Below are 24,908 nucleotides of genomic sequence, written 5' to 3' on the forward strand. Positions count from 1 at the left end.
AAATGGTCTCATCAATTTATACTCCCATAGCAATATATAAGAACTTTTGTTTCATCCCATCCTTGCCAGAACAATATAGTATTCGCGTATAAGCTGTGCATGATGTGCTGTGCTTAGATGTTCAGTTGTATCCAACTTTGCCACCCCATAAACTGTAGCCGGCCATGGGGATTCTCCAGGTAAGAATACTGGAGTGGGTTGCCATGCCCTCCTCCAGGGGATCTTCCCAACCCAGGGATTGAATCCAGGTCTCCCACATTGCAGGTGGATTCTTTACTGTCTGAGCCACCAAGGAAATCCATAAGCTACGCATACCCTCCTGTATACTTTTTTCTCCCATATACTTAATTTCTAAATTACATATAAAACCTTATACAATATAAATCCTATGTAAATAGTTGCCAGTGCGCTGCAAATTGAAGTTTTGCCTTTTGAAATTTTCCGGAACATTTTTCTTTCCCCGAGTATTTTAGATTGCAGATGCTGATGCAGAACCCAAGGATACAAAGGACCAACTGTACTGATATATTTTCTTCCCGCCCCTAAAAGCCTGACATTTTCTAGGCTTCTGTACTTATCCCTCCTATCTTCTGTAATCAATTCCTAATCTTATTCACTCATGACTTCTCAAGTTACTGACCAGATAGGCCTTACAGGCATCCTAAAATCTTCCCCTCATTCTCACATCTAGTCAAGATACCAGCTCCTACCCACTTGACTTCTTTAAAATCATATATACCTGCACCATCGCTGCTACATCAAATTATCACAAACTTACTGTTTCAGAACACTACACGTTTACTCTTTTACAGTTCTAGAGGTCAGAAGCCTGAAATGTGTCTTATAATCAAGGTGTTGCCTGGACTGGTTCCTTCTGGAGGATCCAGAAAATAATCTTTCCCCTGCCTCTTCCAACTTCCAGAGGCCGCTGGCATTTCTTGGCACATGGACACATCACTTTCATCTTCCATTGTCACACTTCCCACTACTGACGAATCCCTGCATTCTTGTGATTATATTGGGCCCACCTGGACAGTTCATGGCCCACCTCATTTCAAAATCTTCAATCACATCTGCAAAACCCCCTTTGCTGTATAAATAACTTTCACAGGTTCTGGGGATTAGGATGTGGACATCTTTATTCATCCTCTCACTGTTTTAACTGCTGCTCCCTTAATTCCAAATACCTTTCTCACTTGGCCAATTCCCAAACTATTTACAAAGCCACCAGGTTTGTTCTCATTTCCCAATCTAACCATAATCCTCTGCTTAAGACTTTCAGTGGCTCTCCATTCCCTACATAATCAAGTGAAGTCATTTCTTTAGCATACAGTTGGTCATGATTTGATTGTAAAACAAATCCTACTAGCTTTTCTCTAGTACTCTACTGAAACCTGTACTCCACCCATTCCAAACTATTATACTGAATTTGCACATGGTCATGCCTCTTTGCCTTTATTTGCACTCTTTGTCACTTTGCTGCCCATTCTTCCTTCACCTACCTAGCCAACACATATTTATCAAGACTCCATCTGGAAGTTTATGTATTCCTCCACCAGGAGGGTTGACCATTGTCTTGGTGTATACCTAATATCATCAAAACATTCATATTTTTTAGCACTATTTTGGTTTATAATGCTGGCCTCTCAATTTACTAAGGGTAGAATTTTCTTAATTTTAGCATCCTGTGCACCTAATATCTTGGCTTACAGTAGACATGTAAGATCAGAATGGTCATAAATGGAACAATTGAGGTCATGGAGCTACCGTGTATTTTCTCAAGATTTGAATACTGATAAAATATGGCATGCTACACAAATAGCCATATGTCCACAAGAAAATAAGATAGCGGTAAGATACAATGTTTAAAAAATTTAGTCTAAGTTAATCTGGAAACTTGATGAGTATTTGCTATTACCCCCTAATTTTTTTTTGATGAGTACACAAGCTGAAAGAATTATAATCTTCACATGTATCTTTTAAGGGCTTCCCAAGTGGTACTAGTAGTAAAGAACCCACCTGCCAATGCATAAGACACAAGAGATGCAGGTTCGATCCCTGGGTCAGGAAAATTCCCTGGAGTAAGAAATGGCAACCCACTCCAGTATTCCTGCCTGGAAAATTCCATGGACAGAGGAGCCTAGTGGGCTACAGTCCATGGGGCCAGAGTCACACACCACTGAGTGACTAAACACATACACAAGGATCTTCACATAGAAAAATGGCAAGTTGATAAGAAAACATTTGTTTTACAGTAATAACACTTAACAACAAGCTTAATGCTTTTAATTCCTCCCCAGTCTATTTTATTGGTGAGGACTGAAAACATTACAACTTGAATGAAGTCATCTAAGTGCTTAGCACAGTAGTTGCTTAGCACATGAGACTGTCCAGGTTGGAGAGAGGATGATGATTAGGATTAAGGTAGCAACAATTAAGAAACAGAGGCAGATACAAACTAATTTTTAGCCCCATTCCTCAGTAAGCTAAAAAAAAAAAAAAAGTTATCCAAGGAAAGCCACCCTAATGCTAAACAATCTTTTATAATTAAAGGAATTTTAGTATTTAACTTTGCAGCTCCCCCACCCCCGCCATCTTGCCATTTTTAGGATTACCAGAAATCCTGCAAAAATAAGCATAACCATTTCAAAACTATACTCATATTTTCCTCCCCACAAAAGGTTCTTTACCAATGTATTCAATCATGGTGAATGCCACAAACTTCAATTCAGTTTCAAAGCTACAAGTGTGAGTCATTTCCTATGCCTTCCCCTTGCCCTCTGTATCTAATCCATTCAAGTGTTTATACCCAAATGTTTCTCAAATCTACCATGTTGCTCCAACTGTATCATCACCAGGTAAATTCTAACTGGTCTCATCTGTTCTCCACAATGCACAAATTTTAAGTCCTAGGTGTCTGGCTCTTACCTCCTTCTCCAGCCTCAGCTTGGAAGATGGAACAAGGTCCTCCATACTGTATATCTGTAGGACCCTACAATTCTTCCAATGCATTATAAAGTGGTAATGTACAGGTTATGCCTTCATTTCCAACACTCTCCTCCTGGCTCACTGCTACTCCCATCATCTGTCCTCTGCTTCTCAGGAAAGGCTCCTCTTTCCAGGCAAGAATACTAGAGTGGGTTGCCATTCCCTTCTCCAGGGATCAGACCCGGCGACTCTTGCATTGCAGGCAGATTCTTTATCATCGGAGGCACCAGGGATGCATTCAATTCCCATACCGTCTCCCACTCCAGCTGCATGGATTCTGCCATGATTCTGCATGGATTTACCATCTGAGGCACCAGGGATACATTCAATTCCTATACCATCTCCCACTCCAGCTGCATGGATTCTGCTTGATTCTGCCATGATTCTGCATGGATTCCAGCTTGCACATTTACTGCTGGTCTAATTTTGCGATTACTTATGACTATCTAATGCTAAGGACCATAATGGTTGGAATCCAACCTATTTTTTTCTGCATAGCACACTGCCTGGAAGTGTAAATACTGGTAATACTGGACATACTGGCTAAATGAACACCCCACTCATGATTCCCTTCAATGCTGTCAATACCCTGAGTTTTGACATGTTGAGGTCATAGTTATTTGTATAGGCAGAATTTGGAATGTGAAACAGCTAAAATAGAACTTAAGACAAATAACAGCCTACATAAGGGTATAGGGAGGCTGAGGTTCTACCACTATCATTAAGTGTGATACAGCAGATACACAAAGGAAACACAAGAGAAGTATAGGGGCTTCATAGATCTGCAGAACAGCTACCAAAATGAATGTAAAAGAAACAACTTTTAGGAAGCTTGTTCCTTCCTACAACACCAGATGATGATGAAGGCCCATATTTAGGAGCATTATGAAAAAAGTAAAAACATCTCAATTCCTTTAAACCCTCATACCAACTAAAGACATCCATGATAGTTTTCATGCCAAAGATTTTAAAGGAAACTCACAACCCTTTAGTAGTAAACGTTAAAACTTTTTATAAAAACTTCTACGCATAAAATTGAAATTTAAACTTGGGAGACATACAATACTCCGTTAACATTTTCTAACAAGGCATATATAAGGTTATCTCAGTGATGAGAATCTTTCGACAAAGCCACTTTTAAAACAACTGAAAAGCCTACATAATTAAGTTTATCAACTGGGCATTAGTTCACCAAAAATAATACACAATTATACTGTGTTCCTGATATGGTAAAGAAGAAAATTAACTTATGCATCTCCTCTCTTGACCAAATAAACTCAAAACACCTGATAGGAAGGCCCTAATGCTTTGTCAACCTGTTACCCCTATAAATCTGGATGATTTTGCTGATAACAGCTAACTTCATTAAGATAAATGTTCATTAGCAAAATAAAGGTTTTAGCTCTTGCAAGGACAATATTACTGAGCTAAGTAATTATCAAAGTGAATGTTCACATTAAATTTTACCATTATGTACATTATTTATAAACATACAACACATAACTTGGTTGAATAAAAATTTCTGAATATATGATTAGAATATTTAATTTGAAATTAGCCTATATTTAAAAGACCTTGATTTCTACTATTAAAAAGTTTATTATAGCTAGACAATTCAAGAACTGTGGCATACACTTAAGGGCTTTATAGCAATACTATATTAAATAAAAGTTGAGCTACCACATTAATTTAGATATCAGCTATTTGAAAAAGTCACAGATTATTCAGTTTTTCCATTTTTGCCATTATCATAGATTAAAAAAAAAATTAAGACTCATACTGTTTGTACTCAAAGCAAAGAGGTGGTTGAAAATGTAAAGGTAACCAAGGCTTTCTCTTCAAAACAGAAGTTTAAAGGTCCAGAGCCTACATACTCAAGTCAGGTCATTATCTGACCCATGAAGGCAAAACTCTAAAGATATATATTGCCTTATGATTTTTCTCCCCTTCAATAACTGCTTCTGACACTAAAAGAATAAAACCCCAGAATCACAGAGCTGAATCTTCTAGCTTTTTACTCTCTCACTTTGCAGATGAAGTATCACACAATCCACTTCAAGCCCCACCCCCCCCACACACAAAGAAACCAACAGCTGAAATCAGAACAGAACTAGAGTGGGCAACATGAAAAGTAATCAGCAAGTAAATACAAGCAGTCGTTAGATATAAGCCACCTGGAGAAAAGGAAACCAGTCCTGCTTTTTAATAATTTTATTTTTTCTAATTTTGTGTTATTTTAATTTCCGATAGCACCTTGGCAATGTTGAAAACAAAAATACAAATACAAGGATGTACTCATTTTAACATAATATGCATGAGCATATGCACATGTCAGGGGGTGCTGGGGGGGCAGTTTGGACAACAAGAACAAACCTAAGCAATGAACAAGAGAAGCCAGATAACTAACTGGTTCTGACTCCCAAGCCCAAACATTTACGAGATGTCACTCAAAGGACACCAGAATCAAGCAAAAACCAAAAAAACAAAACCCAATAATGATGCAGACTGTTTCTTATACTAATCAGTATTTTGTGCTGCATAACTGAAAGTAAAACCATTTTATACACAGCCTTATTGATATCTCACTTGTACTTTTAGAAACCATCTACTCAAAAATTTGCAGCTTTTAACAATAAAATTGAAACTATTTAACAATCAGGTGGCTTTTAAAAGAAAATACACTCAACTTGAAAACAAATTCTCTTTTAACTTCTTAAAATATTCTCAATTAATGAGGGCTGAAATGTCTATATTTCTTCTTGAAATCTCAGACTAGTTAAATTAGCATACACCAAAAAGCCCTAGGTTAAATTAATGGCCACCAAATTGTAAAGAAATGTAAAAAGTTATGAAAGAACGCCATAAATTGTAGTTAAGAATTTATAAAAATCCCTCAAAAGGAACATACTTTCGCATTTTACCTTTTCTGTAAAAACAAAAACAGTACTTTAAAAATATGGTTAATATACATGGCCAATATATATATCAGAAACTTAAGCCCAGTACTGTTTAACGGTGTCAAAGTAAAAAAACAGTGGACATTTAAGCCAAAAGATTACATATTAATGTCACAACTAATAAAACTTTAGAACGTGTTCAGTGACTTTTAAATACTATTTTCTGCTCCAGCAGATGCTAATACTCTCATGAAGCCTTCTCCAAAGCCATCCTGGTTATTTAAAAAAGAAAAAGGAATGTAAAACAATATTCAAGCTACCTTAATTTTTAGGAACCCAAAATAAATAAATCTGCATGTCATTTGATCACATGCAAATTGAACACATATGATAACAATAAAACCATATCACTGAAAGATCATATCTTCTTCTAAAATCCAGTTGAAAAAAATTTAGATGGATCATTCCTTTAAATGCCAGTGTATTTGCAAAAATGAAATTACTCAGATTAAAGACAGGCCTAGATAACATGAAAATCTTAATTATCTGGATAGAAAATGGAGGCAGATTTTGCCATCTCTATATAGCTTCTCTATGAAGTGCAAGGTGATGAACTTGTACAACTCTTCTCCTCATACCTTAAGAACTATATATAGCAGAAGATCACTGTACCACACACTCAATTATCATTTGTATCTACTTTTACCCTTCAACAACCCAAGGAAGTGTTAAGTCATAAGAATGAAGAGAAACTCTAGACATTTAAATTCTGCCTTCTAAAGAACCAAATAAATAGTTAAAACTACAATGAACGCCCAACCCTCATCAGTTTACAGAGTAACGTCGGACAAAAAAACCATCAGTTTCACACAACTCACAGGCATCATTTAGGTACAGACCTTAATCTGATGTAATAAAATAAATGCTAAATACATACTGTGAATATATATATTATATATATATATACACACACACACATACACACATTATTCTTTCCTATACATCCCATCAAAATGGAAACTATTAGCTGTAATGAGGGCAAATTAAGTTAAAACACTGTATTTAATAAGAAATTTTTAAATGGTCATGTTTTAAAATTTTTACTTTCAATAACATTCTTGGAAAAAGCAAGAACACACTTGCTTTCTTAAAGAACTCTTTTGTCTTGTGTATCAATTAAAACATTTAGTTTTTAGAAGTTAGGTAGACTAACAGTAAGACACACAAGGATACAAACAATAAAGGCCTATTTATGTGACACATTGTAAAAAAAAAAGTTTCATCTAAGTGCAATAATTAAGTTTATAATCCTTACCAAGTGATTTTTATAAAATGTTTATTCTCTTAAATCCAATGCATTCACAGAGTGTTAACACTTTAAATGCTTATCATTCCACCAGCTGCAGCATTATCTAAGTAAACCAAAATAAGCACTTTTATCATAGATGTAGTCAATGATTATTAATACTTCTTTTTTTCTTTAAAGGACCTAAACTTCCCCCAAATTTCAACACAGGTAGTTTTATTGTATGTTTCATTTAGTAGAAAATAGTGTGTAGAAATGAATAGCTTCGAACTGCTTAAATATATTATATCATGTTATCAATCCACCAAATCAAAAGCAATTGCCAAGCTGAATAATAAGTTACAAAGAAGTGATAATTCTGGATTGTACAGAAATGTGCAGTGTTTTCAAAGCTCTGAACAATTACCTATTAATACAAATCTCCAAAGGTTAACTTAGAGTTGGAAGATGAGTTTCACAGTAATGTAATTTTAACCTCCATTTACATTCATTTTAATATATTACTAAGATGTTTATTCTATGTCACAATGGTGCTTTCCAGTGTTCACAATTTACAGTTTCAGTTTGTACAAATGTAATTCACTAACATAAGGGACAGTTATTACTATCACAAACCATCCCTAAAGAGAAAACACAGAACTCTGAATATGGTATGACTTAAAACAGATTAATGCAATGGTTTTTGATTTTTTAGCCATTTTCTAAACACCAGCATGTAAACTTGCCTATTTCATATAAGAGTTACAACTGTATTCACTGAGAAATTATGTTAATTTTAATTATCTTTCTAACTCATTAACTCAAAAATTTTGTAACTTGCTGGCTCTGTTTCTGTGAATTCCAAACTTTTTTTTTTTTTTTGAGAAAGAGAAAGAAAGGAGGTGATAAATACATTGTAAACAGAAAAAAGTTGTCCCCAAATTAAGCCTTTAAAAAGAAATTTCTTTTAATGTCTACACTATTTAACACTTTAAGAGTTGGCTACAACGTTTCATCTTTAACACTAACAAATAAATTATTGTAGGGTCAGCCTGCCCTACCATTCTGGGATCTAAGTTCTAAATACATGACCAGAAGAGTAAAATACTTCAATGTTCAAGTCAGAAATTTAGAACAGTTATGATTTGACTAGACTGATAAAAGGCAGTTAGAAACATACAATTCTATAGTTGGTTGGTTATTTTTTGCTTTTGGGGGTGGGTAGTCAAAGAACTGAGAGTACAAATGAAGTTAACAAAAGAAAACTGTTTCCTATTTTAGGGGGCTGGGGAGAATCACAGGGCTGCTTAAACCTCTGAACTCCGTTTGACCCACCCACTCAGATCTACCACAAAATTGCAATTTTTTGAATAACCCCCATTCTTTCCTTGAATTTCAAATTGATTGGTAGTCATATCTCTAAGTACAATCAGAGTTTAACAGCTTGTTGAATGAAGTATTAGTAAGGTTGAAAAGACAGACTAAATTTCAAACTGGAAAAAAAATCTACTCAAGTATTACATTCAGTTTTCAAATCATTTACTAACTTGACAACAGATTTGGCTTCAATCACACTTGCACACACTCACACCACAACAGGCACCCCAGCCACTGATCTGTTTTGCAACACAAGGCCATATAGGCAGAAATGGCATTCTCCAAGCCAAACTTTAAATAGATTAAAAAAATTAATTTCTAATTTTACAGAAATGCTTCTTCAAAAAATATTTTCTCTCAATCCCTCGTCTCCTACTGAAGGATGTGTAATATGTTTTTTTCCCAAGCTAAATCTGAACCCTCAAAATTGATTCCAGGCAGAAGATCTCTGCAAATTAAAATCAAAAACAAAAATAGAAAAATTATATTTTTATATATGTATACATATATATATATATATTTATACTGATTGGAATCCTCCAGCATTTTAAAATCACTTTAGAGATGAATTTTGGGATTCTACTGCTCACAACTCCAAAATCCGTAATGATTTAAGGATGCACTTGCTCTTGCTTCCTTCCTGGCCACCCCCTCCCCTCCAAAACAGTTCAGTATAGCCACGGCTCAAGTTTAATGGGAAGAGAGAGAAGGTTTTGAATAGTTTTCGTTTTGTTTTTTACTTTGGTGATCTGGGTGGCACATATTGCTCTTTGCCATTACGTCGAGTCACTCCCTGAGGTATAGACCTATGGCCAAACTGGCGTCTCTGTTCCCTGATTTTTCCAGCTGCTCCCCTGGGAATGGCATTGCCTCGGAAGCCAGAGTAATCCTTACTAGCCCTTGCTTCTGGCTTCTCGTGTTGTTTCTCAAATGACTTCTCAGGAGCTCCATTCTCTTCATTTTTGGTGGGAGATACTGCATTGGAGCGCAGCTCTCTCAGTGGCTGCGCAAGAGCTGGAGCTGGCTCTTTAGGGGGCTTCTGGCACACTTCAGCATAACTGAGCTTTCGAGGTTCCTTTGAAGTAGAGAAACAAAAACGTTTATGGTACATACACTCTAAGTGATAGAGTTCAAAAAGAATAGTGTCAACCACAAGAAATCAGTAAAGAAAGGGCAACAGGCAATCTCATACAAATTGCTATTAAAGTATATTGGTGTATTGGTACAATTAAAAACACTTTTTGAATATAATTAAAAAGTCCTAGCAATTTACATATGATACCATAATTTCACTTGAAATATTTATGTGAAGGATATACAAGTCAGCACTGTTGATAGTGATGCAAAAAACTGGAACCTAAGCGTCTAACAAGGAAAAACAGATTAAATTAATAATGATGATGAAATACAATGGTTCCATTCTCTCTTCCCTGGCTAAGAATCCTGAGAGAGACTGCAAAAATCTCAGGAGAGCATCTGGAAACCAATAATGATAAAGTCTTAACTACCTCATCTGAAAAGGAGAACAGGGATGCTGTGAGAACGGGCCAAAGCATGCAAAAAGACTGTAGCTCTGATCCTAGCATAAAGAATGCATCCAAAAACTGGCAGCTGCTATTCTATTATTACTTTTGTTATTAAATGACAAGGTAAAATGTTCTTAACCTAGAAAAAAGAAAGAGCTGTACCAAAAATGGACAGTTATAGCAATAAATGAAAGACTTATGGCTAAATTCTATGTGTTCTTACCCCACCCGCTCTGCATTTCTGTATTTTTCAAATTTATAAAAATGATTCTGGAAACTTAATAAAGATGGCAGTGGCCCCTCAAGGGTTTCATAGATTTGTTAAGCATTATATAGAAAGAATTTCAAGAGGCTCAAAGCCAAAAAAGACAGTTACCAAGAAAAGTAAGCTTCACTTAACCATAATGATTGGAAATAATGACAATAATTTCTTCATTCCCTCAACAAGGTTAAATTTTCCCTTTTCTTCAGACTGACTTTAAACTCTTTTTTGATGCAGGCAGCCAGCCCCAGTTTGGGCTATTTCCAAATGACTCTGCTCTAGCAGAGTTCCATGAAAAATAAAATTTCTCATTATTTAACCTATTGTTTTATTCTCACATAAACTAAATTTATCAAGTTACCTGCAGGGCCACAGCTACAGCCGCACTTATGTTACTATTACATGGTGAAGCAGTATTTGTTCTCGATGGCTTTGCAGTACTTGGGGAAGAAACTGGTACTGTTGGCTGGCTGGGAACATCCTTCTGAACAGTGGAATCCTCTACTAGATCCTTTTCAGGCTGAGTTGTGCTACCAAAAAAAGAACTTGACATTAGGCTTAGAATATAGCACAAAGAAACAGCTGAGCAAATGACCAGATGCAAAAGTAATCTTAATGTGAAAGATCATCTGCACTGAAACGTGTACCTTAATGCAGAAAGCTCAGCTGTACATGGGGGACTGGGGCTCATACTGAGTTGCTGGGCAGAGGTGCAGTCTGTCTGTCCATCTTCTGCAGGCACTGGGCAGCTAACTCTGAACTCTTCATTATCCTTAAAGTGGAAACATATTTAAAAATTGAATTTATATAGATACTTCTCCAAAGACGATAAACATGGCCAATAAGAACATGCATGAAAAGTTTGACACAATTATCCAATAGGGAAATGCAAATCAAAACTACAATGAGAAACCACTTCACACTCACCTAGGATAGCTATAATCAGTAAGACAGACAGATAACAAATGTTAGTGGTGGTATGTAGATATTGGGATTCTCAAACATTGAGGATGGAAATGTAAAATATGCAGCCGCTCTGTTAAAACAGAGCAATTCTATTCAGTTAAAAATCTAAGAGAAAACATATGTCTATATAAAAATTTTAATACAAATGTTCACAGTACCATTATTCATAATAGCCAAAAAGTGAACAAGCTAAATATTCAGCTGGTGAGTGGATGAACAAAACGTGGTATATATCTATCCAATGGAATATCACCGCACAGTGAAGGAATGAAGCACTGATACACACTAAAACAAAGAATGGTCCATGAGGACATTATGCTAAGTGAAATAAGCCAGTCACAAAAAGACAAATATTGTTTGATTCCACATATATGAGGTGCCTAGAATAGTCAAATTCACAGACACAAAGCAGAATGCTGGTTGCCAGGGGCTAAGGGAAGAGCGGGATGTGAGCGACACATTTATCATGGTTAAGATGATAAATTTTACGTTACATGTATTTTACTACAAGTATAAAGAAAGAAAAACTAGAAAGACCCCTAAGAAATTAAAATCGACTGACAAAATTTCAATAAATTTTTAGGGGTATGGGATTAAAATTTTAAAAAATTTCACAATAGGTTTTAAAGGTAACATTCAGAAAAACTTTGTAGAAAATACAGACAAGTAAAAGACGAAAATTAGAAAAGCCAAACAAGAAAATCAGAAATCTGACATACAAGGTCCAGTATCAAATTAAGTGTTTATCTCACATTTGTGGGTTAGAATTACAAGAAGTACACTTTATTGTTATTCTTTAAAAATGTATCTGTGTATCACTGGAATTAGATTTTCTGAGCAGAGGAGTCATGTAGCAGTTTCTGATGAGATGTCTCCAACACACCCCTGAAATGAGATGTGTGCATGTCCAACTTTTTGTGATCTTGTGGACTGTACCCCACCAGGCCCCTCTGTCCAAGGGATTCTCTAGGCAAGAACACTGGAGCAGGTTGTCATTTCCTTCTCCAGGGGATCTTCCTGACCCAGGGATCAAACCCAAGCCTCCTGTGTCTCCTGCACTGGCAGGCAGGTTCTTTACCACTAGCACCACCAGGCAACCAACAGCTCTATGTATCACACCTCACCAAATCTGAGAAGTGTAAAACATACCGATTAGTTTATATACTACTAAGAAAAAACACTGCCACTAAAACTATAATAGATTTTAATTGTAAGACAGCATAATTTTCAAAGGTGAAAATGTTTAAAAAAAAAAAGTCTATCTTAGAATCAGTGAGTCAAAGTCAAAGTGTTAGTTGCTCAGTTGTGTTTGACTCTTTGCAACCCCATGGACTGCAGCCCACCAGGCTCCTCTGTCCATGGAATTCTCCAGGCAAGATATGGGAAGTGGATTGCCATTTCCTTATCCAGGGAGTGAACCCGGGTCTCCTGCAATGCAGGCAGATTCTTTACCATTTAAACAACTACAAAATAACAGAATTACATAATTTAAAAAAAGACTGTAAAATACCTTAAAAATTCTGAGGGAAAGCAATTTCTAATAAAGAATTCTACAGTAAAAAGCTACTGGTCAAGCTTGAGAACCGAAAAACATTTTTAGAATGCAAGATCTCAAAACATTTATACTAAAAACCTCTTATAAAGGAAGCCTAGGAAGATCTGACTGACCATAAAATGGGAAAGTCAAGCAAGAGTAAGAAGAAGGGATCTACCAAAGAGGATTCTTAGGATGCTGGTGAAGTCCCAGGAACACAGCTGTGCAGAGTATAAGAAAGGAAACATAATAACAGTACCCTATGAGGCTCAGTTCAGAGACGGCAACGGCACACCACTCCAGTACTCTTGCCTGGCAAATCCCATGGACGGAGGAGCCTGGTAGGCTGCAGCCCATGGGGTCGCTAAGAGTGAGACACGAATGAGTGGCTTCACTTTCACTTTTCACTTTCATGCATTGGAGAAGGAAATGGCAACCCACTCCAGTATTCTTGCCTGGAGGATCCCAGAGACGGCAGAGCCTGGTGGGCTGCCGTCTACGGGGTCACACAGAGTCGGACACGACTGAAGCGACTTAGCATTAGCATGATGCTCAGTTATGGGGGAAAAAAAAGATGCAATATTGAGATATGACTCATAAATGATGGCATGACCTACTTTAACTGGCAGTGTCTTTTTTTCTTAGTGATACCAAAATAACGGGGCATCCTTTAACTGATGGCATCACAGATATGACGAAATACAATATACTGGGAGGATAAAGTGCATCGGTTTAAGAGAGTTAAACCCTTAGCTTCTAGAGTGTAAAGTTAATAGACAACATCTAAAAATGAATAGTCAAGAAGTAGTAGTATAAACATGTTAAATTAGAAATACAAGGATAAATATGAGGAGAAAAAGCTAGAGTTGAAAGTGGATTCAAGGGACACTTTTTCTTTAAAAGCCCAGATATATTATGTACATATACTCTTAAAAATAAAATTGAGTTAGAAACAAAAGGTAGAAAATGAGAAAAATTTGTGGGGCATGAAGATTTAGCATATAAAGGGCTAAACTCAAAAATATTGTAGGATGGGTTATCCCAAGCTTTTGACTGCAACTCTCCATTTATTTGAAAGACTGAGTTTACCAAAGTAACTTAGAATTCACTGGCATTATCAGTTAATTGGAAATGACACAAGTTGAAACAACACTTTCCACTCAGCTTGCCTTAATTAGTTCTACCAAGCTGGGATGACTGATACAAAGACATGCAAATATGAAGAAACATTTTATTGACCTTGTGTAGCTCTAACACAAATCTTTGCATAAGACTCGAATTATGCTAAAAACCTCATGAATTAAAAACTCTGGCAGAAGTAAGCACTGAGCACAAATAAAATTCTAATTCTAATAATAACCCTGAAAACAAAGGCAAAAATTGGTCCCATAAGATACAGATCGATGCTTCAGTGTTTACCTTTTCTTTGCAGACACCCTTAACAACATCAGACATCCTGCTCTCCAAAACAAGTTCACCTGGGGTTCTTGATGAACTTCCAGGTAAAGGAGGAAAATTTGAGGCTAGTAAGTCAAACTTTGGTGTGGGAACCTTTGCTTCAGCTGTTGAAGGATGGGGTCTCTAAAAGACACAAGTCAAAAAACAGGTTACATGTCCATTTCATTCCTTAACCCTGTACCACAGAAGCTGAAAGCTGTAGAAACAAACAAAATTGCACCCTAATGAACAGAACTCTTCCTCTATAAATTCTTAGATTCTCATCTCAGGTGAACTCTCAGTAATGTATTGGTCCAGTTCATCCTTAGTCAGCTTCTTCTCTTGGTTCCTTTGCAAACTTTGCCACTTTCCTTAAACCTTCTAATCAATCTCCGCTATTCTTTGCTTTCTAAATTTGCTATACCCTCTCCCGTAACAACAACAAACCTTACACTACCTAGATTTGCCAGCATCTTTTCTCCTTCCATAGTCTCAAGAGAAAACAATATCCTTCCTTAAGAATCTTATCTTGCTTTCATCTACCCCACTCTATATTCTCAGACAAACTTCTCACATGTTATATTTTCTCCTCTACTCCCTCACCTCTGTATTTACCACATCACTAAAACTGCTGTGACAAGTCACCAATACCTTACACAATACAAAATCTGAGGTTTCCCCCACTGACCTCACTAGAGCAAACATTCTTTCCTATGGGAGCTCATTCTTCCTTTAGCTTCTGATACTTTCTCTTCATTCTCAGGTCTGACAAGCATGTGCTCTTCTTTCCCTGTCAACTTCTTTGGAAGGTTTTTGATTTCTGTATGATTACTAACTGCCTTTACAAACTCTCCCTGTGTGATATCCATTATCCATGGCTTCAACTACTACCTACGTGCAAACAACTCTAAAAACAATAATTTTCACTTTTTGGAAAATTTTTGGTTGCACAACTCTGAAAATTTACCAAAAATCACTAGGTTGTACACTTTTAAATATTTTCAGAGCAGATCTTTGCCCGAAACCAAGATATCCACTTGACTATTAGCTATCTCCACTTGGATTTCTCTTGGATACTTCAAACAAAATGAAATAATTCATTTTTCAACCCCAAAGCTACCATGATCCTCAAGATTCCATTCTTGCTGTTTTACAAATCAGTCTGCACAGAGTCCCCTGCATGATCTTATCCATTCTTATAACTGTAATCACAACAAGTCAGTCTATAAATTCTAAATTTCACCTCTAGCTAAGATCTCCTCACTGCACGATGGCATCCCCTCCCTGCCCTTTCTACAAAAAAGCATGTTTGCCTACTTTCCTTTCAATCCTCGACCCAGATGTTTTCAACACATCGAACAGACCTCAAACCTAACTCTCCTCTCAATTGTTCAGGGCCACTTGGAAGATTAACATGGCCTGCTATAATGATATCTTTAAAAACTTGCCTTACAATCTCAAGGCTGTCCATGGTATAGAAAGCTGTAAATGCAAACAACCACACTTTTTAAAGGGTTCACAGCTTGCCCCAAATTATTCTTTGTGTTAAAATGCAATTATTTTTCTTTCAAAGTTGGTTGCTCTTTACTGCTTAAACATGTGGTATCTGTATATTTTTAGGTATATTACACAAACACTATATAGTATACTATTAGATATGTATACTAATTTGCTATTTATACATGTAAAGCATTATATTCCACACATATATAAATGTAAATTCTAGTGTTTTCTTGAAACCTCCATGCTCTCCTACACCACTTTTTTTTTTGGTGTTTTTTTTTTTTTTTAATTTATTTATTTATTTTTTGGAGACTAATTACTTTATAAAATTGTAGTGGTTTCGCCATACATTGACATGAATCCGCCAAGGGTGTACATGTGTTCCCCATCCTGAACCCCCTTCCCACCTCCCTCCCCATCCCATCCCTCTGGGTCATCCCAGTGTACCAGCCCCGAGCACCCGGTATCATGCATCGAATCTGGACTGGCGATACGTTTCACATTCTCCCAAACCATCCCACCCTCGCCCTCTCCCACGGAGTCTAAAAGACTGTTCTATACATCTGTGTCTCTTTTGCTGTCTCGCATACAGGGCTATCGTTACCATCTTTCTAAATTCCATATATATGCATTAGTATACTGTATTGGTACTTTTCTTTCTGGCTTACTTCACTCTGTATAATAGGCTCCAGTTTCATCCACCTCATTAGAACTGATTCAAATGTATTCTTTCTAATGGCTGAATAATATTCCATTGTGTATATGTACCACAGCTTTCTTATCCATTCGTCTGCTGATGGACATCTAGGTTGCTTTCATGTCCTGGCTATTATAAACAGTGCCGCGATGAACATTGGGGTACACGTGTCTCTTTCGATTCTGATTTCCTCGGTGTGTATGCCCAGCTTCCTACACTATTTTTATTTCTCAACTCTTTTTGACCAGTTAGGAGATGGCAAACATTCACCATGAACAAACCTCAAAAAATAAAAATATGAATAATTTGAAGCTAGCTAAGTGAGGATTCAAAAACCTGCCTAGAACTATAAAAAAATTTTTTTTTAAATCTTAAGTGGGAAATATAAAAATCAGCAATAGGTAGAGAATTGCCCCTAAGTAACAATTAATAAATAGTGTAATAATTTCCGATACCATCCAACAGAGCTTTAAAAGTGAACCACATACTATATTAGATTTGCAAAAAATCATATTCTTTGTAAGGCTATGGACAAATAGGAACTTTCTTCACTGAGTGAAAACTGACACAAACCCTACAGAAAGCCATCACACAGTAACTTACTGCACTGTGACTCAGAAATCTTACCTGCAGGGACTTTCCTTCAGATACTATTGCATAGACAGGAAGTGATGGTTACACAAGGTTATCACTGCACCGTTTGTAACAGCATTGTAAGATTAAAACATTGAAATTCCTCAAATCTCCATTAATAAAGCAATAATTAAACTTTACATGGAATATTTTCATGGATTTTATTTTAAACCATGTGAATAGGTTAGGCAAACAATTTTTTTTTTTAAAAAGTGAGCAATACAAGTCAAATCTCTAACTTCATGTGTGCTTTAAGGATGATGAGTGGTGGTGATGGTGGATATTTCAGGGTCAAAAACAGGCTGTAATTATCTTTGCTGAATATTATAACCAATAAAACAAAATCGAGCAAAGACATACCAGAAGTCAATGCCATACTAAAGCACACAAGAAAAACAAAGAAACAAACAAATCCTGAACACATGTAAGTTAAAAAAAAAAAACTTACTGGGATCCTTTCATCTTCCCGACGTCTTCGACCTCTGAAGAGAGTTCTCCTTTTAACAATGATAAAAGAGGGTGAGGGGTGGGGGAGGAAGGAGAACTCAGTAAGTTTCTTCAAATGTGTATGTTCTATCAAAGATGGGTGAATTTCTGTTTTAAGTATCTATGCTTCCTAAATCTCCTTTTATTATTAAAAGATATATATTCTTCTGAAAGGATCCTGAGCTGATCTACAGAAAATGTCACCTATCACCACCACCACCACCAAGTAAACTGGTCCTATTTTTATTAGCAGTGCTCCCTCCACATCAGAAGCATATTAGGGTTCAGTTTTTTTGTTTAGGAAGGGTAGACAAGGTTATATAACCCAATTTCCACAGTTCACATGTTGCCAGAAATTAAAACTATGGTGGCATAAGATCTTTCTAAGGTAATCTTTCCTTAATGAACTGTAAAGAACTTCAGAATAACTTTTATAAACCTCTGACTCAGTTATATTCTTTATAGGGATTCTAAATTTCTTAATTATGAAAAACTAGTAACCCATATTACGTGAACAAAAAAATTTTTTAGCATAACTATATATGAAAAATTAAATAAAAAATCACTAGATAATGGACTTCTAATATTCATATTATGATTAAAGAATTTTCATACACATTATTTCCATATTTATTACCATATTTCCTTACCTGCCCCTGCCATAGTCCCCATTCTGTTCCATCTGCAAAGTGGGAGTTTCTTTTGGAAGGTAGCTTTGTTCCTGATGCCCTGTTACTGCAGGATTATGTCGTTCAGTTGCAAAGTTCCTTGAACCAGATCTGGTCAGTGGTCCATCCCCCAACGACACAGAGCCCTCTGTTGAATGTTCTGAACCACCTGACCTAAAATGAGTCTTCACACTGTAAGAAACATAAGGCCATATACACGAAAGAATAAATTAAGACAGAAAAACGCTTCCTCTTAATGGTAGAAATTCTTAATAGGCCAAGTTAAAAACTGCCTTCTGCTGTATTCTGATTTTCCATAAACTAGGTTGGACACAGAAGCATTATGTTGTAAAAATGTAAACCCTTTAATGTCTCAGATGTGTTATTTTTAAAAGGCAAAGAATTTTTTCATTAAAAAAGCTGTTTGGAGCTATCTGGGAATGATCCAAAGTTCTTCAAGATTAAGCTACTTCCACCTCAAAATTAAGGATATAACTAGGATTTCAGCTAACTTCTTTAGCACAAGATACAATTTTGACATATCTAAATCAGCCAGACTAGAAGCTCATTGAATCCATGCCATACATTCTCAATGGGGCAATAAAACCCCCAAAGGGAGGAAGAATTGGAATAAATCGACATACAATAATCTCTAGCATTAAATTATCATATGAGGGAATTGGGGGAAAAGTCTAAAAAGGCTTTTTAGGGGACTGAAAATTAAAAAAAAAAAAAAAAAAAAACCAGCAAGAAATAGTGAAATATATTAAAACTAAAGCTTCTTAGTAAGAAGCACCTCTCGCCAAATGCAAACAGTTGTTCAAAAATCCAACAAAACTGTGGGACCAAATGACTAGGAAAATATAATGCAACTAATAGCCTGGCACGACTTCATGAATTAAGGTAAGAAATCTGATGAGAAACAAAAAGCCAAACCAAACCAAACCAAACTCAAAAACCACCTAAATCTAACAAAAGTAGCTTTTACCTTGGATGATAGGTGTAAGTACTCAACTCTCTAACAACTATAAGCAGATGAAACTAGGGTACAATAAATGAAAGAGGATGCAGTTTTAATTAATAGTGAAAACATTTAGGACTTCCTGGGTGGTCCAGTGGTTAAGAATTTGCCTCCCAGGAGATTCAAGGGTGTGTGTGTGTGTGTGTGTGTGTGATTCATGTTGATATATGGCAGAAACCACCACAATATTGTAAAGTAATTATCCTCCAATTAAAAATAAAATTAGAAAAAAAAATCCACCTTCCAATGCAGGGGACAGGGGTTCGAGCCCTGGTTGGGGAACTAAGATGCTATAAGCTATGGGGCAACTAAGCCTGTAAGCCATTGCAACTATTCAGCCCACGTGCTCCAGAGCCTTCAGGCCACATGTGCCGCAACTAGAGAAAGCTTGGGGCCGCAAGAGAGACCCAGTACAGTCAAAATTAAAATAAATGAATAAAGTTTATTTTTTAAAAACTGAGAATACTTCAAGTAAGGTCAAGTAACTGAGGATCTTGGCTCTACAGGAGATTTAAAAAGGAAGTACTAGATTTTCATTTAGCCCCTTCCCTACAGTTTATACACTCCATTTTTTTAGTCTATTTTCATAGTTATTCAGCTACCCTACTAACTCTTCAGAGAATATAACAAATGAAGGTACTACTACTAAAACAAACATAAATATCAGGCTACAAGTTTTAGCTAAGTCTCATATATGATACTTTTCCAGAAAATTACTTACATGATACAAAATAGATTCTGAATAGCAATGAAATTCAGTGTCAACTAACACAAACTAATTTTCAAAACATTTATATTATCCATCAGATCTGAAAATGACCTCAGGAGGTACATATACTATTTATATATCTGTTCAGAAATTATCACCAAAATCTTCTCACTGCATCAATACACCCAGTAAGACAAGTTACGAGGTTTAAAAAGCCCCCAGATCTCATAATCTTTCCCTTCACAGAGAGGGACTTACAATCGAAGTCCAGGCAAAGGAAAAAAGGATGACGAAAGAAATGTGATAAAAGACGAGAAGGAACGTGACAGAAAGGTAAAATACTAAAGGAAGAAAATTGCCCACATTTCTGAAAGTTAGTCCTATGATCATCACTGGGCTGTTACAAGGTTAGTAATATAAACTGCTCCTTGACCAATGACTTAAATATATAAAAATAAAGGCTTGGCAGTGGTCACTTCTTAGAAGTAAGATGGAAATCAAGATTTGGGTTCGTAGTCAACAGGCTCTAGTTCATCTGCAACACCTACACTTTTATAAGGAAGTATCTGTGTATTATTTCTGTGACTAAAAATTAGTAACTATCTACACTGGTCAACTACATGGATAAAACTATACACAAATAGATTTGAGTAACAAGGAAAATCACACTAAATCTATATCTCCAAAACCACAGATACATCTCCTTGTAAGCAAGAATGTCTTGACTGTCATTCTTGGCTTTCTTATTGCAATTTTACCTCTTTTGCCAAGAAAGCAAAGCAGATAAAAACATCAAGTGACAATAAAGGAATACCATAAACCCACGTTAACGTATTTTTAAGGTAAACATTTGCAAACACTAATACTTTTTGTTGTTACTGAAAACTGTTTTTAGTCTATCATATCATATAACCAAGATGTCTATTTCACTTAACTGCTTAAAGCAAAATTCACCTCTTCAAAGAAAAATGAAATCAACAGATACATATTTCTACAAAGTTACTATTTCTAATCATAAGAAATCTGTATCTCCTCACAAGGGAAGTATAAACTGTCATTTGTATTAATGGAACTATTTTCAAGAAAAAAAAAAAAAACTTTACTAGCTATAGTAGAAGAAAAAGAAATATACTAATCTCAGGTTTGCTAATTAATAAAAAGCCATGTAACCCTAGTAAGATAACCATCCTCCTCAACTTTCAGTTTCTTCATCTGTAAAATGAATACACTATAACAAAGGTCTTTCCAGACTTAAACATCACTGTCTCTATGTGCATATGGTAATTAAAAAAAAAATTTTTTTTAACAGGATGGAGGTTAGAGGACACTGTGTGTTTTAAGGCTCATTGAACTTCTACACGTATGTCCTAGCAATTACCTGAATTTTGTTCTTATTACTGTATCAAACTAACAGTCATTTATAAGAGCACAAATAATCTTTTGTTTATAAAGAATCCTGCATTCTTAGAATATGAAGAGTTCTCATTTGAAACTTCATAAAACAATTATGAATGTGTATATATAGTAAAAGTTTCCAAACACTTAAAAGTGACCTTCAGGGAATTCTCTGGTGGTCCAGTGGTTAGGACTTGGCACTGTCAGTGCTATGGGCCCAAGTTCAATACCTGATTGGGAAACTAAGATTCTACAAACTTCCTGGTGCGAACGACAACAAAGATGTTCAAATGTTTAAACCAAATGTGTCAGTTAAAAGTGAGTACAAAATCTGTGACTATTAGAGAGTGGTACATATGAATGATTCTAGAATCTACTGAGAAGAGTATTTTTTTTTAAATACTGGAAGGCTTGTTTCTTCAGTGAAGCATATTTCAGAAAAACCTTATAAAAAAGAATTAAGTTCCTAAAAGCTATTTTGGAAAAACATACCCCACATGTGGTCTCCTTGCCAAAAAGAATCAAATAAGAGAATTCTCATTCTGGCAAGAAAAAAAAATTACTGAACAGAAATAATTAAAAACAAAAAACAACATAGGAGGCTCACAAAACAAGGCAGAGAAATAGTAGATGTGAACTTCTAAATAAATCTAAACAACTAAATAAATCTGAGCCCCTTCTCCTTTGGTTACTTACACTCTGGCAAAAGTCATATTATATACCAAATTACTGAGATTACCAGTTTATAATCTCAACTGAGATTCTGGAGTTCTTAATAATTTATTCAGAATACTATGGTTTAAGTGTAGGCTTTGGAATCAAACTGCCTGGACTCAAACCTTGGCTCTGCAAGCTACTGGCTACATGCTTTTGGACATGATATGTAATATTTTTATTTCTCAAATTTCTTAAATAGACACAATACTGTATCTACAGGGTTATGAAAATTAACAGTGATATAACAAATCAAGGTCTTAAAACAGAACTTTAGACATGACTCAGTAAAGAACGGGCTTCCATGGTGGCTCAGACAGTAAAGAATCCACCCACAACGTAGAAGACCTGGGTTTGATCCTTAGGTCAGGAAGATCCTCTGGAGGAGGGCATGGCAACCCACTCCAGTATTCTTGCGTGGAGAATCCCATGGACAGAGGAGCCTGATGGGCTACAGTCCTTGGGGTCGCAAGGAGTCGGACATGACTGAGTGACTCAGCACAGCATAGTTTGTGGAAATCGAGTCAATCCTTAAAAACGATAAATAACTCACTCTCCCAGTATTTATTACTCAAATCAGTTAACATTTCTACCATCAAAAAACTCATGTTTACAAAATGTTGTTTAACACATTAAATGGTACCTAGAAACCAGATTTTATATTGTTACCACAAAATTTTTTCTGTTCTCATTATTTAAAAAAAAAAAGTCAATATATACTGGTGTATAATCTCAGTCCCAAATCCTTTTTATCAACTCTGAGGTAAAAATGTGTTTATCAATTGTTAACATACTTTTTTTGGGGGGCGGGGGGGGGTGGGACCGGACCTTTTTATTGTGTTAGAAAATAAGCATTGCTATTAACATACTGACTCTAAGAACTACCGGGAATTGTATACAATAAATTCCAGCTATCATATTATACCTTACCGGTTTTTTTGGAATGGTCGACCCATATTTACAGCAGCAGCGGCGGCGGCAGCAGCGGCGGCAGCGGCAGCATTTGTTTTATAAGATCCTGGTGAATTAAAGCCATTCACAAAACTACCATTGGGAAAGGGAGCCTAAAAGAAAATTTTAATGTTTAAATTGATTTGGGGTATTAAATATACTTATCACCATTTAAAGCCTATAAAGTAACCACCATCAACACAAAACAAAATAAAACAAGAACTCTTAACTCTGATTTCTTCAAACTTCAGCTTCAGTGAAAAACCATATATTCTCTAAGGATCTTACTTACCAGTGGTGTTTCAAAGTAAGGTGCAGGATTTGGAGACCAAGACTGAGGCACAATACTATAGACAGAGTACTGTTGGTGAGGATTATATACAGGCTGCATGAAGACCGGTGAGGCATACTGTGCTTGAGTTTGAATGGGCTGACTATACATACTAGAATCCATTAATCGATAACCATTCTTAGCAAAAAATGTATTGATGGCTTTTATCCTTGCCTAAAAGCAAGAAGAACACAAAGAATATATAATCACAAAGGATTAAGTGCATACTTTCACAAGTATATTTAATTTAAATTTTAAACATTTTACTTTTAAAAACTTTTACACAGAAAATACAATTAATACAATAAACAAAGTAAAATCATAAAAGTCAAAATATTAAAACTAACTGCAACTTATCAAAACAAGGGGAAAAAAGGCAAGTGGCTCTTATGTGAAAAGATGCTAGACCTTGCTCACAGAGAAATGTAATTAGAATGGAATTAATATTTCTCACTTATAAAATTGGTAAAAGCCTAAAAATCTAACAACATACTCTACTGAAAAAGCTGTGACAAACACATACTCTGATACACTGATGATGGGTGTTCAAAACAGTACGACCCTTAAAAAGGGAAAAAAATAAAAGTAACCTGGTGACTCCAGAGCCTTTTGACAGAAAACGTATAGGAGCCTGAAACATCCTGTTCCATTAGAAAGCAAGGAACATTAAAAACTACCCTAACAAAAGGACTCAAAGAGGCCACACTTCATCAGTAAGGACAATAAACATACCAAATATGTTTAAATATTCAAAAACCAAAAATAGCTTAACAGTCGTTTTTGAAGGTCATTTTGAAGGGGCTTCCCTGGTGGTGCAGACAGTAAAGAATCTGCCTGCAATGCAGGAGACTCGGGTTCAATTCCTGGGTTGGGAAGATTCCCTGGAGAAGGAAATGGCAACCCACTCTAGTATTCTTGCCTGGGAAATCCCATGGACAGAGGAGCCTGGTAGGCTACAGTCCACGGGGTTGCAAAAGAGTTTGACAGGACTTAGTGACTAAATAACAAGGGAACCAACACATTATTTTGAAAACTGGTAATAAAAGCTAGAACCAGGCATTTATCATATACATAACCTATACCTAAGGGTAATGAATATGAGAGAAAGTATTTTGACTAACAAATGGAAAAAATATAGAACAGAAATAGCAACAGATAGCAACCCTTAATGAATGTATCCAGTCAATGATCAGCAACAGCTAGTACAGGAGACACACACATGGACACTATGTGTTTTTGTTCTCTCTGCTGCTCCAAGATCAAGTCCAATCCTGATTAAGCCTCTAGATCTAGCTACCAATTTGCATGAAATAGACAGGACAAAGACTGTGTTAAAACTATGCTTAAGAATATAACTAGCCAACTAAAAAGTGGGCTGAGAACTTGAATATACATTTCTTTAAAGATATACAAATGGACAATAAGCACATAAGAAGACGCTCAACATTACTAATTCCTGAAGGAACATAAAATGAAACCACAAAGCAATCCCACGTCACATCCACTAAGATGGCTACTAACAAGAAAC

The 24,908-nt window shown here is 36.0% G+C and overlaps 1 protein-coding gene across 9 annotated transcripts in view; it reads right to left on the bottom strand.

Annotated features, from left to right (window-relative positions):
* Positions 1-5,184: 5,184 nt before the first annotated feature.
* The window catches only part of LARP4 (La ribonucleoprotein 4), a 71,663-nt gene continuing 51,939 nt past the window's right edge, over positions 5,185-24,908 (bottom strand). For 7 of the 9 annotated variants that reach the window (XM_086399457.1, XM_086399459.1, XM_086399455.1 and 4 more), the window contains 8 exons: positions 23,342-23,554; positions 23,029-23,162; positions 18,242-18,451; positions 17,554-17,602; positions 14,255-14,416; positions 10,983-11,107; positions 10,697-10,865; positions 5,185-9,622 (listed from right to left, as the gene is read on the bottom strand). In XM_086399457.1, coding sequence (XP_086255583.1) covers positions 9,284-9,622; positions 10,697-10,865; positions 10,983-11,107; positions 14,255-14,416; positions 17,554-17,602; positions 18,242-18,451; positions 23,029-23,162; positions 23,342-23,554 — 1,401 coding nt within the window. In that variant the 3' untranslated portion in view covers positions 5,185-9,283. The remainder of the gene's footprint in view (positions 9,623-10,696; positions 10,866-10,982; positions 11,108-14,254; positions 14,417-17,553; positions 17,603-18,241; positions 18,452-23,028; positions 23,163-23,341; positions 23,555-24,908) is intronic. The other 2 variants (XM_086399460.1, XM_086399458.1) reach the window with 1 other exon arrangement.

This window comes from Bos grunniens, chromosome 5 (assembly GCF_055505025.1).
Source record: "Bos grunniens cultivar Pamir isolate PY7600 chromosome 5, Bosgru_T2T1.0, whole genome shotgun sequence".
In the NCBI taxonomy this organism is placed as follows: Eukaryota; Metazoa; Chordata; class Mammalia; order Artiodactyla; family Bovidae; genus Bos; species Bos grunniens.